Source organism: Sebastes umbrosus, chromosome 16 (assembly GCF_015220745.1).
Source record: "Sebastes umbrosus isolate fSebUmb1 chromosome 16, fSebUmb1.pri, whole genome shotgun sequence".
Classification (NCBI taxonomy): Eukaryota; Metazoa; Chordata; class Actinopteri; order Perciformes; family Sebastidae; genus Sebastes; species Sebastes umbrosus.
Window position 1 is genome coordinate 20154869 of NC_051284.1, and position 14009 is coordinate 20168877.

General features: G+C 39.7%; 1 protein-coding gene across 4 annotated transcripts in view; it reads right to left on the bottom strand.

Annotated features, from left to right (window-relative positions):
- myo6b (myosin VIb) overlaps positions 1-14009 on the bottom strand; it is a 45405-nt gene that overhangs the window by 30457 nt on the left and 939 nt on the right. For 2 of the 4 annotated variants that reach the window (XM_037747286.1, XM_037747288.1), the window contains exons 2-13: positions 9711-9861; positions 6856-6925; positions 6685-6758; positions 5377-5506; positions 5184-5289; positions 4746-4801; positions 4550-4647; positions 4284-4448; positions 3583-3663; positions 2178-2186; positions 1104-1284; positions 227-371 (exon numbers count right to left, since the gene is read on the bottom strand). In XM_037747286.1, coding sequence (XP_037603214.1) covers positions 227-371; positions 1104-1284; positions 2178-2186; positions 3583-3663; positions 4284-4448; positions 4550-4647; positions 4746-4801; positions 5184-5289; positions 5377-5506; positions 6685-6758; positions 6856-6925; positions 9711-9830 — 1235 coding nt within the window. In that variant the 5' untranslated portion in view covers positions 9831-9861. The remainder of the gene's footprint in view (positions 1-226; positions 372-1103; positions 1285-2177; positions 2187-3582; positions 3664-4283; positions 4449-4549; positions 4648-4745; positions 4802-5183; positions 5290-5376; positions 5507-6684; positions 6759-6855; positions 6926-9710; positions 9862-14009) is intronic. The other 2 variants (XM_037747287.1, XM_037747290.1) reach the window with 1 other exon arrangement.

Here is a 14009-nt window from a genome sequence, read left to right on the forward strand (position 1 = left end):
CGGTGTCTTGCACAATAAAGATCACCTTAATACTTTTCAGAATGGGGATTATTGCTGGGATTATTATCGATTTTCAGGCCTATCATGGATTTACTGCCTTCACACAGAGAGTTCAGATGTCATCAACTATGACTTTTCTTGAGGGAACCTTTCTCAAAAAAAGCAAAAGAAGTTACAAAGAGTCACAGATCTTTTGAGGAGCTTTGACGAGTGCTGCTGTTCTTACTTGATAACTGTTCCTTTGGCGCCCCCTGCTGTAGTGAGCATGACTCTGGTCGTGAGGCTGACACGCAGATCATCCTGGTCCAGACCCAGCAGATCGGCACAGTACTCCAGAGTCTGGCCCGACTGGTTCTTCAGGACACAACCACCTGAAACACACAGTAAAACACACAAGATCCTACTATGATCTGTGGTTCTGAATCCTCCCCCACAATAGGGACACAGCTACAAAGCTACAAGGAGATTATTGGTACCAACCAAGAATGATCAGAAACACGTCTGATCTTTTAGCTGTGAATGGGTGGTATCGACAGCCTGGTACAGAGCTGGTATTCAGGTTCAGTGGTTGTAAGGGACAGATTATGAGAATGAGAAGAGAGGGAGAAACTTCTGATAACCGCCCCCAGGAAAAGTTTCAAAGTCTACTTTAATTTAATCCACAGAGACTTTGATTGTAGAGAGAAAGAATGAGAGGCGGATCACGGTTACCAGGGTAACTGAGCTTCTCTTCATCACCATTTGAGAATAAATGGAGGTGACTTCCAAGGACAGCATTTATTCTTCAATATTTTACATTGATCTAATATCTGTGACACGCATCTGTGGAATTGTATGAACTCGCATTTATTGAAAAAACTAGATGCCAACTTTTCTTTTTCTCTTATTTTTCCTGCATATTCAATTCATAAAAATATTTTAAAATTAATTAACCCCTGCTGCAGAGTAGGGAAATCCTCTGGCATAGAGGAAATATTTTTTTGTTATTTAATAAAATATATAGCTAGGACTAGTTCACAAAACAATACAGAACCAAAACAGTGAGAATCTCACAGATTATTCTAAAAATGTTGTAAATGTTGTAATTCGAGCTTCTGTCTGACCTGAGGAGCTCCCTGTTTCTTCAAAGTCAATGTTGCCCAGATGCAGAACGCCAGCGACCACCCTGAACAGGTCCAGCTTCTCGGTGTCATCCAGACCGATCTTCTTCATGGCCACGCACATCCTGTTGAAGTCGCCCTGGTCGTCAAGAAGAGGGTCCTTCAGAGCACCGACCTTTAGATGCTATAAAACACACGAGTGGGTCAGAAGATCAGAAGAGAAACAGACACGAATGTGTGAGAATTCAATTCAAATCATGATTTACTCAAAGAACATGCAATTCACTAATGGAAATCTATGTTCCATATTTTAGCAAGTTCATTAAATTGTCCATAAATATTGAGTAAACTGGATTTTAAATTGAACTGAATAAAAGCTACACGTTCACATGGACTTTTAGCAAACCAAAATATCCGACATGAATGTGTTGAAAGAGCCTCCACCAGCAGCACACAGCAAGCACTATGAACTAAGGCTGCTCTGCTACAGTAGCTTTGTCTCCAAATGTCTTGACAGTATGTATATATGTAATATGTAATATCTAGCAATATCTCAGGGATGATGAAAGCACAAAAAACAGGCATGCATTATGAAATGTCACTGGAACAGGACACTTCAAGATTTATGATAATTAACAAGGGCTGCACAATTATGACTGAATGTATACTCCTGATTATACTGTAAGATAGGAGACTATTCAGTTTTTGTATTGAGGGGGAACAAAACACTTTAATTACACCTTTTTTTCACGCTTTATTTATGTGTTTCCTATTTTAAAAAACAAAACGTCAGTCTTTAACAATCTGCAAACTATGGAATATATACAATAATTGTGCAGCCCTCTGTTGTTTGGCTGAAAAAAAAAAGCTGAGTAAGCAAACATCCTTTATATCTAGGCACCATCCAAACTCGAACCACACCCAAACCTGGCAGACACATGCAGAGAAAGAGGAAGCATGCACCCTCATTTCCTGTTTGCACTTCAAACCACAAACAGCATGTAAATACTGAGAGACTCAGTGTTTACTTTAGGGACAATACAGGATAGAGACCAGCGAGCACAAAGGAAACATCACCTTATGGTCCTATATATCACAGACAAGTGGGAGGATAGACAGATGTACAATGACTTAGTTAGCAACATATTAATAACACACATTGTGCTTACAACCACACAGCTTAATTACTACTGTTATTGTTATATTTTGTAAGCACATAGTTAGCATGTTTATTTAATTAATACTCTTTCACATTTAATATATACTTGACATGTATAATAAAAGCCCTTTATTTCATTGACATTTTAGTCTAAAAATAATATAGATAATATAGACAATAAATATATAGGGCTGTCACGATATCAGATTTTCACTACATGATTATTGTGGCCAAAAGAATTCACGATAACGATATTATCGCGATATCTTTAGAAAGTAATAAAAATACATATAACAATAATAATGATATTGTTCAAATTCATCTTTAACTTTGTTTAGTGTGCATTTCGTCTCTTTTTTGGCAAATTAATTACACTCAAAATATGACTGTAGGGAGGTGGAGAGAGAGTCTGTAAACATAATTGTACACAAATGTACAAAAAGAACAATTACACTACACTAATTGGTAGTGAAAAGGCAACCAGATGAACTGATAAACAAAAAATCAATAAGGCCTAACATCTGCCATCAATACAATGCTATTGTTAAAAAAAAATAACTAAGAGGCACTGGATTATTTACACGATATTATCGTGTGTAACACAATATCAATACTGAATTAATGAATTATCACAGTTATCGCCGGTATATTGCGATACCCCTAATTACATATAAAACAATCGAGTTATAGAGGTCATGATTGGCCTCTAAGGTAAAAAGAAAAGTTTCAATCTTTGCATTTCTTCTAATGTACTAGGCTAAATTGAGTAAACCCATGAGTAAATCCATTAAGCGCCGCCTTTGTTTAACACTATCTCGCACGATTTTCCTGAAACTTTGATTGCCACATAAGAAGATATTATTTCCATCTTCGAAAACAAGAAGTGAAATGAACATGTATAATTAGTCCCTGAGAGAGGCAACGTGTCACACTCCTTCTTCTAATTGTTTCATGATATTAATTACACATCTCCTGCAGGCGTTGCATGGCACTGCTTCTTTTTCATGTCATACATAATTCATCAAATACACAGACCTGAACTCATTTCTTGGTATGAAATATTCTTATTGACCAGATCCTGCATATCATTTCACATCTGCGGTCTGATTTCCTTGAATATGTGTCTGGAATTTGCTTTCAGTCGGTGCTTACTCATCGTTATTGGGAATAATATACATCTATCTAAAGGATGGATTGCACATAAGTGTTGCATTGCAATACATTTTTTTGCCTTTGCTCCTTGACATACAGTAGGCTAATGTCACAAAAACATAATCATGTATTGGGTTAGAGTGATTAAGACAGAACAGGACGTGACATTACCTCAGGACTCTTGCGGTTCTGCATGATTTGTTTATCAGAGTCCTTACTGGCAAAGTATCTGGTGCATCCTCGGTTCAGGTACTGCAGCGGAGACAAATCATCTTCAAAAACATTCAAACATAATCAACATCTTGATAAATTAAATTCAGACGCAGTATAAACGCATTTCACTCGTGGGGATATTTGTATTGATTTTCATCATCTAAAAGATTCACTTTGCCGTCTTTCGATATTGCTCCACAGCTGACTGGTAGTGAATCGCATCAAGTAATTGCCTCTGTTGATGTGGGTGTCACCTCGGGGACCTGGTATAACGACACGATGATAAACATCTAAAGGAACAGCTTGAGCTGCTTGTTGTTCCGTTAAGCGTGGTTTTGTCGAGCGTGTGGAGGAAAACAAAGGCCGGGGTAAACACCTTTATGCTCTCTGACTTTGAGTTGATGATTGTATTCAAAAGGGAAAAGAATTCAATTGAGAAGTATTTTGTCACTGAGGAGGTTTTGATTTCACTTGGGAGGACCTCTTGACTTCACTAAAAATGAGCTACTGTGACATCTAGTGGGCTTCCATTGAACTGCCAACCAATATCTACTCCAAATCTAATCTAAGACTTCTCGGTTTAATTTCACTTTGGACTGGCATAAGTATAATATGCTTATGTACGCTGCAGACCCTGGTGTCTGTCTGAGCCCACTGACCCTGAAGCTGTCCGGAGAGTCCAGGTGCAGTTTCTTCTTGATGTCCTCGGAGGCTCCGGCACACAGCCTGTAGAAGATGTGATAGTTCCTCTCGTCGTTGCTTTGCATGCAAATCCTCGACTTCTCCAGCAAGTAATGGGAGACGAATCCGCCCACAACTGCATTCTGGCAACACAAGAGAAGAATCAGGTCTTAAAATCCACGGTCCACACTCAGGAAGTTATAGACCAACCTAGACTGTACTGTAATCAGTGATGATCAAGTACCTTCTCATTGAAGTGGATTTCCACAAACTTCCCAAAGCGACTGCTGTTATTATTCCGGACTGTCTTTGCATTTCCAAAGGCCTCGAGAAGGGGATTAGCTGAGATTTGAAATGAGAAATAACAGAATCAGGATCACACTGACTGCCCCTATATGGTACATAAAGTATTGATAATCTTTGGTTTGTTATTGCATTACCTTCTACGATTCTCTCATCAATATCTTGACCACTTCCATATGTCGTGGTGAGATATCTACAGGATGGGGATGAAATTAGGATGATAAATATATATAGTAAATCACCAGGAGGATACAAAACAATTTAAAAGACACTCAACCCACAGTTTACACAGTTTAAAGATTACTACAATAGCTTTTCCTTGCAAAGAAGCCACATATTTGGTAGTTTAATTGGCATATGCATCCACTTTAATGTTGTTTAACCACCTCTACTGTTCATAAATATTTCGTGAGATATTTGCAAGGTATTAGCAGTAACTCTCAGTCAAGGTACTGTAGTTAAATATCTCGGTTTGGAAAGATATTTTGATTTGCGACACCACTTTATATCCTGTGAACACACATTCAGAAGGGGGAATATGATGAAGATGCAGGATGATTCATGTGGGCTCGTACCTGAGAACAAACTTGGTGTTTTCAGTCTTTCCAGCCCCAGATTCACCGGAAACTATGATGGACTGGCTCAACTTGAGAACCTTCATGTCCCTGTAGGTTTTGTCAGCTAAAACAACAACAAAAATGTTTCAAATATGACTCTGTCACACGTTACCCCGTTACTTAACAGTGATTCAAAGGAGTGAGCTCTTACCTATAGCGTAGACGTGAGGTGGCAGTGTTCCCAGTGACTTCCCCTGGTACGACTTGATGGCGTCGGGGCCATACAGTTTAGGGATGTCATAGTAAGGATTCACAGCTATCAAGATATTGGCCACATAAGTCTGTAAGAGACATAAATACGATTAGAGTCGTTGCATTTAGAGAAAGTTAATAAATAGCAAAAACACATATGAATTATTGAATAATGAGAGACAACAGAGGTGAAAACGAGCCCCGTGAAGGCTGCTGAGACACACCTTAACTTGTTTCCCTGTCTACCAGCTGTTCCCTCATTTCCTAAGTGAGTGAGTGGGATCAGGATTGGGTTTGCCAGTCTGACTTTGTGACCCTTCTCTAGCCTCCCTTCCCTCTTTGCCACCTGGTACTTCCCCCCCCAGGGAAATAAGGACAGGGATCCTCTCTCCTGCTGTCCTCCAACCTGTTACTGTATCTCCTCATGATGCAACTGGATAGTAGTGACATTGCAAGAGCACATATATAAAGGATTTAAACTAGGGCTGTCAATAATAATGTGTTAAATTCATTTTAACGCCACTAATTTCTTTAACACATGAACACAACTGAACTTTTGGAGGCTTTAGTGGGCTCAGAGCAAAGATACTGGCATCATATGAAACTACAAAACCTAAGGAATCCACTGGTACCAACCATGTCATAGTAGCTTGTCACAAAGGAGGCTAAATAACGCTCCAAACTTACGCTAAATTTTGGCGAGGAAAAACTGGCAAGGCCATTTTCAAAGGGGTCCCTTGACCTCTGACCTCAAGATATGTGAATGAAAATGGGTTCTATCGGTACCAACGAGTCTCCCCTTTACAGACATGCCCACTTTATGATAATCACATGCAGTTTTGGGGCAAGTCATAGTCAAGTCAGCACACTGACACACTGACAGCTGCTGTTGCCTGTTGGGCTTGAGTTTGCCATGTTATCATTTGAGCATATTTGTTATGCTAAATGCAGTACATGTGAGGGTTTCTGGAGAATATTTGTCATTGTTTTGTGTTGTTAATTGATTTCCAGTAATAAATATATACATACATTTGCATGAAGCAAGCATATTTGCCCACTCACATGTTGATAAGAGTATTACATACTTAACAAATCTCCCTTTCAGGTACATTATGAACAGATAAAAATGACTTTGCGATTATATGCGATAACTATGATAACTATGAACAATCATGTTTTTAATCGCGATTAAATACTTTAATCGATTGACCGCTCTAATTTAAACATGTGCTGATGCTGACTAATATAGAAGGAGAAGGAAACATACGTAGATGTGGTCTTTATTGTACCGCACTCTGACGTTGTTGAGAAGAGTGGCTTCATTCAAGTACATAAGGGAACCTGAAAACAGAGGAAACAAGACCGATAAAATTACATTTTTTTCTTGAAAAAAAGGCTTTGTTGAGAATAAAATCATGGAAACTGTGTGTAGACTTACAGTTGTCCTCTACATGCTTGTTGACATCATCCTCTGCTGGGAAGACTTGGCTCATCGGAGCAAGAAAGGTCTGTGGCACAAACAGTTTTCCTCATTATAACATTCACGTGATGTCACTTCCAGGATAGATAGACATGCTACAAGTGTCTCTATTTATCCCTGCCAACGTATTCATTGTTCTTTGAAAAGCTTATGACACAAAACAAATGTTTATTAGCATCCAAACAACATATCGGGCATAATAAAAAGCTAAGCAAGAACGCATAAACATGAATCATTCATCATGGTTAAAGATCACAGTGATGATGTTTGGTGCGACATGTTCTCGGGCTGAATTAGTTACTGATATTCTCGCTCTATTGTTTAACAGTCTGAGTTAATGGAAATAAAGTCAATGGAACAAGCCGGCTGTGAGAGAAACAAGGGGAGACATGGCAGGATAATGAATAATTTGGTGGCAGAGGAACCAGATCTGAACACCTGACTGAGTAAGTGAGTGTGTGTGTGGTGTGTGGTGTGTGTGTGTGGTTGAAAAGAGACGACGGTGGTGCTCTGTCTGTGCTGATCTTGTAGGAACCAATCAAGTCACTTTATTATTAAAAAAACAGCCCTCAGCATTTAAACAGGCCTAGGGAATGTACTGAACAATGACTGTGTCTCTTTTGCGCCCTTTACATGTTCATTACACTCCCTATATCAATACTTGTGTGTGTGTGTGTGGATGTGCCCCAGTCTGTGCTGTGATCCATGCTTTATTGCTACAAACAGGCTGTAAGCATAAACAGGATCTGCTTTGTGTGCCTGGTACAGTACCTTGGCTCAATCCGGACATGCCTGTCTACAATAATAACCATGTGAGAAATGTCTAACCGATAAAATTGACAAAGAAGAAGAAGAAGAGGCAGCCAAGCTGAGGCACTAATGAGCTCCACACACTGCAGTAAAAAAAGACTCAATGGGCCTTTCATTCCCTCCGTGAACGGAACAGAGTTTATGCTTTGTAATAAACGGATTACGATGATTCAAAGTTCACAGCTATTCCAAACGAGATCCACTTCAGACCCATTCACGTTTCACGTAGTAAATATGTATGCCTTTGTGCAGAGTCTTAAAGGGGACACATCATGCTCATTTTCAGGTGCGTACTTGTATTTTGGGTTTATATTAGAATATCATTACATTGCTTTAATGTTCAAAAACGCTTTACTTTTCTCATACCGGATGTGCTGGAGCACCTCTTTTCACCCTCTGTCTGAAACGCTCTGTTTGAGCTCCTGCCCTGCCCTCTCGAAAAGTCCAATCTGCTCTGATTGGTCAACCAAACCAAACTCTTCAGACTCCGCTCTGCTCCAGCTCCGCTCTAACTAGCTTTGCATAATAGGTCCTCTTTAATATTATGCAGCTATCTGTCAGTTGGGTGAGATAATTGCTCATTTCTGATGCAACTTTGATTCAGCAGGTTTCTTGTAACTGGTGACATCATGAGATCAGAATGAAGTAGCAATATAAAAAACTTCAAAATATTGTACCTTTTAGAAAAGTTTCAAAATAATTCTCAAAAAAAGCCTGTTTTGCAGTGAAAACACAAGGTTTTCTGACTACATTGGTAGATAGGCATGTAACGATATGACAATTTGCTGTCTCGATTATCCTGGCCAAAATAGAGGCAATTCACAATGTTATCCCGGTAATCATCAAAATATGCTTAAAACTCTTAAAATCGTCCTAAAACACACTGGAATCACTTTACCTTACATTTTGCTAGAAATATAAGGTCATAAGGCCCCCCTGCATAAATAAAGACAAATTAAAAAAAAATACAACATCGTGTGTGAGTGTGAGTCTGTTCTTTCTTACATGATAATTTACATGTATTTTTTTTAAATCAGGCTCTATTTTTCACCTCTCTAGCATGATAGCGAGCTAGACAGCTTCAAGTCACTCTTGACGATATTCGCGATAATCCCAATAATGGAAATTCACCACGATCAACTTATTGTGAGTGTGTTTTTATCGTGATCTGCGATAAAATCCTATATCGTCCCATCACTATTGGTAGATACTTCAACAAGGGTAGACATTTTTGCAGTGCAAGGAATTCTTACTTATGAACATGATTTTTTTTACCAGAGAAGCAGAAGCAAACTTAGCAAAGCACCATTCTTCAAGTGGACATTAATGGTATCATTCCCTGTATCTGCTCCAGTAACAGCGTCCTGGTATTATGCATGCTGGCTCACTGGCATCGCTTACTTTAACAAGCCAAAATGTCTGAGGTGATAAAAGGTCTATACATTATTAGCTGCAGTGGGAACACTTGAAACAAAACAATTGCACAGTCAACTGCTAGAGAACACGTCTGTTGTAAACATCGGAGGCCTGCTTGCTGGGGACACGTGACGGCTCAGGTGTAACAGGTGGCCTTTACCTCCTAATGAGCAGCTCTCCCTCTGGGCAACACTATCGACGCACCTGCTGCTGCTCTCTTATTTATTCATGCCTCTGTACGTGTGGTCTCTCGTGTTTCTCCCATTTTACACATTGTTGTGCTAACGCCTTCCTGCCTAAAAATCGCACTTTAGACAGACTGCGACACAATTACGGAAACAACAAGTTCTCATTTCTTACACACTGCTCTGCGATTCTCCGTGAAAGTCTTGTACATGAGCTTATGGATGTATGTATTTGTGTATGTTGCGAGCACCCTCCTGGGATTAAGGCAAACAACACCCAATTTATGTGAACCACTCGACAAATAAGCAACATGAAAGGAAAACAAGCACCAGCCCCTCAACCATTTCCCCAGTCGGACATGTAAATGGTAAACCGGGGTGTGTTCGTCTGTGATGACCCACCTTGCCCTTCTGGTTCAGCGGTTCTATGGTGAGCGTGTCGGCTCCTATGTCGACGATCATCCCCAGCTGGAACCCGTCGGCCGAGTGGGGCGCCCACACTGGCTTCCCATCATCCTCCATGGCTCACCTCCAGTCCAGCACGACCACACAACTGGGAGAGGCAGAAAGGGGGAAGAGAGGCAACATGAACAAAAGGGAAGAACATGTGTGGCTCGAAATAGATATGCAAAGAACAGTACACAGTTTTGCATTTCTACTGAAGTACTTCAAACACACTGCATTTGCTTCTATGCCGGTCCCATTGCCTGCTCCCAGAGGCTTGTATAGCTATACACAATATGTATTTCACCCCTTCTTCACAGTTGACAAACAAAAGTTGATGCTAATTTAACAACTGAGAAAACACTTCTGTTTTATTGTTGATCACCTGATCCTGATTTGCATGGCGGCATTTTCCTACATCCCTTCATATCCCACTGACTCTTAACTGGCAACAAAAGTAAGCAATAAAAACCCTTTCAATTAACACAATAATATCTTGTCTGTCAACATCTTTTACTTGACATGGAGACTAATATCAAAGTCAAAGAGCTGACCCACTGATGCTGTCTGCTTTCCATTAACCTGTTATTCCTCCTACTAATCTTGTAACAGAGGATTTTCTGCCGGAACACAACCGGAGGGAGTCCCGAGGACAACACTACCCCAAGTGACCTGACATAAACTTCCCAGCCAAACATTCCTGTTTAGAGCATCTCAGGTGTATGTTTCAACCATGTAGTGTCCAAGCTAAAGCAGGTTATCCTGAGACAATGCTATCAAACTATGACATTTTGGGGTGCACTATTTGTATATAACTTTCTGCATACTGACTATTATCCTACTTTAATACCTTTGAATATTTCTACACCAAAGATTCAAAGCCCAAAAAATAGTATTCGGGACAACCCTAATTAACATTTTACAACTTCATTATGTAATTGACAGCAGCAGTTGGACCCTGGCAGATGCAGAGTACAACCAAGTGGATCATTTCTGTCCCAATTTTGTGCCGACAATATCAGAGCATCTTCACTCAAATGCTGTGTTTTCGCATCGGTGCCGTTGCCGGTTCTTGACAGTTAATCCTGCAAACACGGAGTTCTTCAGAGCAAAAGTGCTGACGTTGTACTCGAGTATCCCATTAGCTTTGGAGGGATTGAGGTCAAATGTCAGAGAGGATAGGTGCTGGAAAGTGCTGATGCAAGGACTCAAAGTTCAACATGTACATCAACTCAGCATAATGGTGGATCCCACCAAGGGACAGACGGGAGATAGTTGCTTTTCTGTCTTTCTTTTGGGACCAAGATGAGGCTGGACCACAATGATCTTGCATTATTCAGCATTTTCTGTTACATAATATTTGTGATATTGTACTTCTACAGCTCAGGTGACAAGACACTGAAAGACTTTTACTGCTTTGTTATCAAGCACGTCATGTCTGGTCAGTACACCTACATTTGGCTTTCCTCAACACGCTACAGCAACTTCCAGTCACTCACTTACTTTGAGGACTTTGTAATACAAGGCTCAGTAAACCCATTAAAACAGAGATATAAGTTGTTGGAAAGCTGTTGCCAAAGCAAAACCACGAGACTCAGGCTGTACGTTCTAAATAACATTTCATCAAATGAGTTATTTCTAGAGAGGAGAATACAGGTATGTTATAATTTTAACAAAAACGGGGTGATTTGGAGAACGCTTGTGTACCTGTGCTAATGCCATCGAACCAAATATAAGAATGCATTAAATATAACAATTTATTTATGTAAGTATAAATGAATGAAAATGGTTTGCATCTAAAGGAAGTGTTCCTTAATGGAGCAAAGCAAGGCTGAATGTTATCACTGCTTCCACTGATAGTGAATATAGGTAAGACACACGGCATGCTGTTATCTCATATTTTCATTGTTATATGGTTTATATGGCCCATTTATTATTATAGCAATAATCTTTCTTCACCATAGATATCTTTGCCCAGGGCGGGCCAGCAGCTGACTGAGAGGATGATTTCACACTTCAAAAGGGCCGACTCACCGTCAGGGCCAAAACTACAACGAAAAACCCAAACAAGTCTCTGAGCGACAAACTTAGAAATGCAATCTGTTGGATCCATAAATAGCAGCATTGTATTCTATATGATACTAGAAGCTTCTTGAACCTTGGTTGTAGAAAGCAGAGCCAAGGGATTGTCTTCACACTGACAGGATGCAAGCTACAATACACAAAGCTGAGTCTACAACATCTACTACAGCTGGCTGCAACAAGTGAAAAGGCCTCATCTGTAAACCTCATGGACGCCATGTACACATTTGCAGTGGTAATCATTCAGGAGTTTCAAAAATGCACCAGCAGGAGGGAGGATAAAGATTACTTTCCCAGTCTGTTATCTTCAACCTTCAAGTGTGAGATCAAGGCTACAGTGGGGGATTTTCAAGACCGTCTTTGTTAGATGACTGATAATAACCACAAAGCTTTCCCACAGTTCCCTACTTCAGTCCAAGTCCAATTATAGTATGTCCAACCAGGAAATAATGCTTAGTTCAAAACTACATGACCACCAGGAGCCTAAATGACTACACACATCTTGCTATGATTGAAATATCCCAAATACTGAAGACACAATTCAAGCTTACAATATTTGTCATAGATCAGTCTACGTTGCTGCAAACTCAGTTTCATACACAACACATCTGTCTTCGTAATGCGATGCTCAATGTGCCAAGAGCCAAGTCAAACTTTATTTATATAGCAGGTTTAAGTTGACCAAAGTGCTGAACATGTACATAAAAAAAATGAATACAAAGCAAGCAACAACAAAAACAATCAACATAATGTGCACATAATAGCAGTAAAAGAGTTGCAGGCATCACTACAGAAGATAAACTTAATCATACGCCAGTAAGAAGAGTCTTCAGCAGCGACTTAAATGATTCTATGGTCTGAGCAAGTTTAATGTGAAAAGCTAAACTGTTCCACAGATTAGGGGCGGCCACCGCAAAGGCTGGGTCGCCTCTGTTTTTGAGTCTAGTTCTGGGGACATCCAGGGGCATCTGATTGGTCGACCTCAGTGCTCTAACTGAATAAGAATGTGCAATAGTACAGGTCATTTAAAAGCTTAAAAACAAGCAATCAAATCTTAAAATTAATCCGGAAATGGACTGGAAGTCAGTGGAGGGAGGCCAAAACTGGTGATATGTGATCACGTTGGGATTTTCATGCTACTTTCAAAGCAAACCTCCAAACAATCTGGTATATCACTTAGGGAAAGCCTAAAAGTCAACATCACTGACTCCTCTCCTCAACAAAACAGAGACCAGTCCCTCCTGAGTAACTTTGACTCTGCAGCCCTAAATCCTCTTAGTGTTTGACCCTAATCCAGACACTGAGGTGGGTGAGCGGCGATCAGTAGCGATACAATGCAGATCAGTAGGGTGTCCCATGAAACACAGATACCCATGCAGTACAGTGAAGGAAACATAAATGTACACACACAAATGAATGGACACTGGCTCAGAGCTAAAAGCAGGACACACAAACACGCCTCTTGTTTCCTGCCACTTGTTTCCTGTTCTCTACCAGCAGGCAAACGGGACATGGGGAAATGCAACAGGCCAACAGGATGAAGACTAGAGAGAGATGTACAGACAGCTCAAAGCTACATCTTTAAAAACAACATGGACAAGATAGATTTGTGGTTTAAACAGGGTTTAAATTGGCTTAAAGGGTTGGCAACATGTCAGAAGTTGTAGAATGAAGCACACAGAGGAGATTAGAAAATCAAATGAAAGACAATCTCATAATGAAATGGATTTAAAACATATCAACATCATCTGCACATAGGTAGTACTGAGCCCCTTATAAATACACCATTATGACTACTGCAGGAGTTTGTGTGCAAACTAATACTATGCAGGAAAGACTTGTTAATAAATATTATTATAAATAATAATAATAAAGCTATTACAAAAGTATATGAAGTTAGCATAGGCAGGAGCAGTGGTGGAAAGTTCATATACTCAAATTTCAGTACAATTTTGAGTATTTTACTTGAGTATTTCCATTTTTCTTGCTACTTTATGCTACATCTCAGAGGGAAATATTGTACTTTTATACTCTATATAGTAGGTTGCATTGGATTTTACTACCTAGAGTACTTTAAAATGACGAATCTGTATTCATTTGTTGTGTAATATATAGCCTGATTATATGCAGAACGACTACTTTTACTTGTGTACTTTAAGTACATTTTGCTAATAA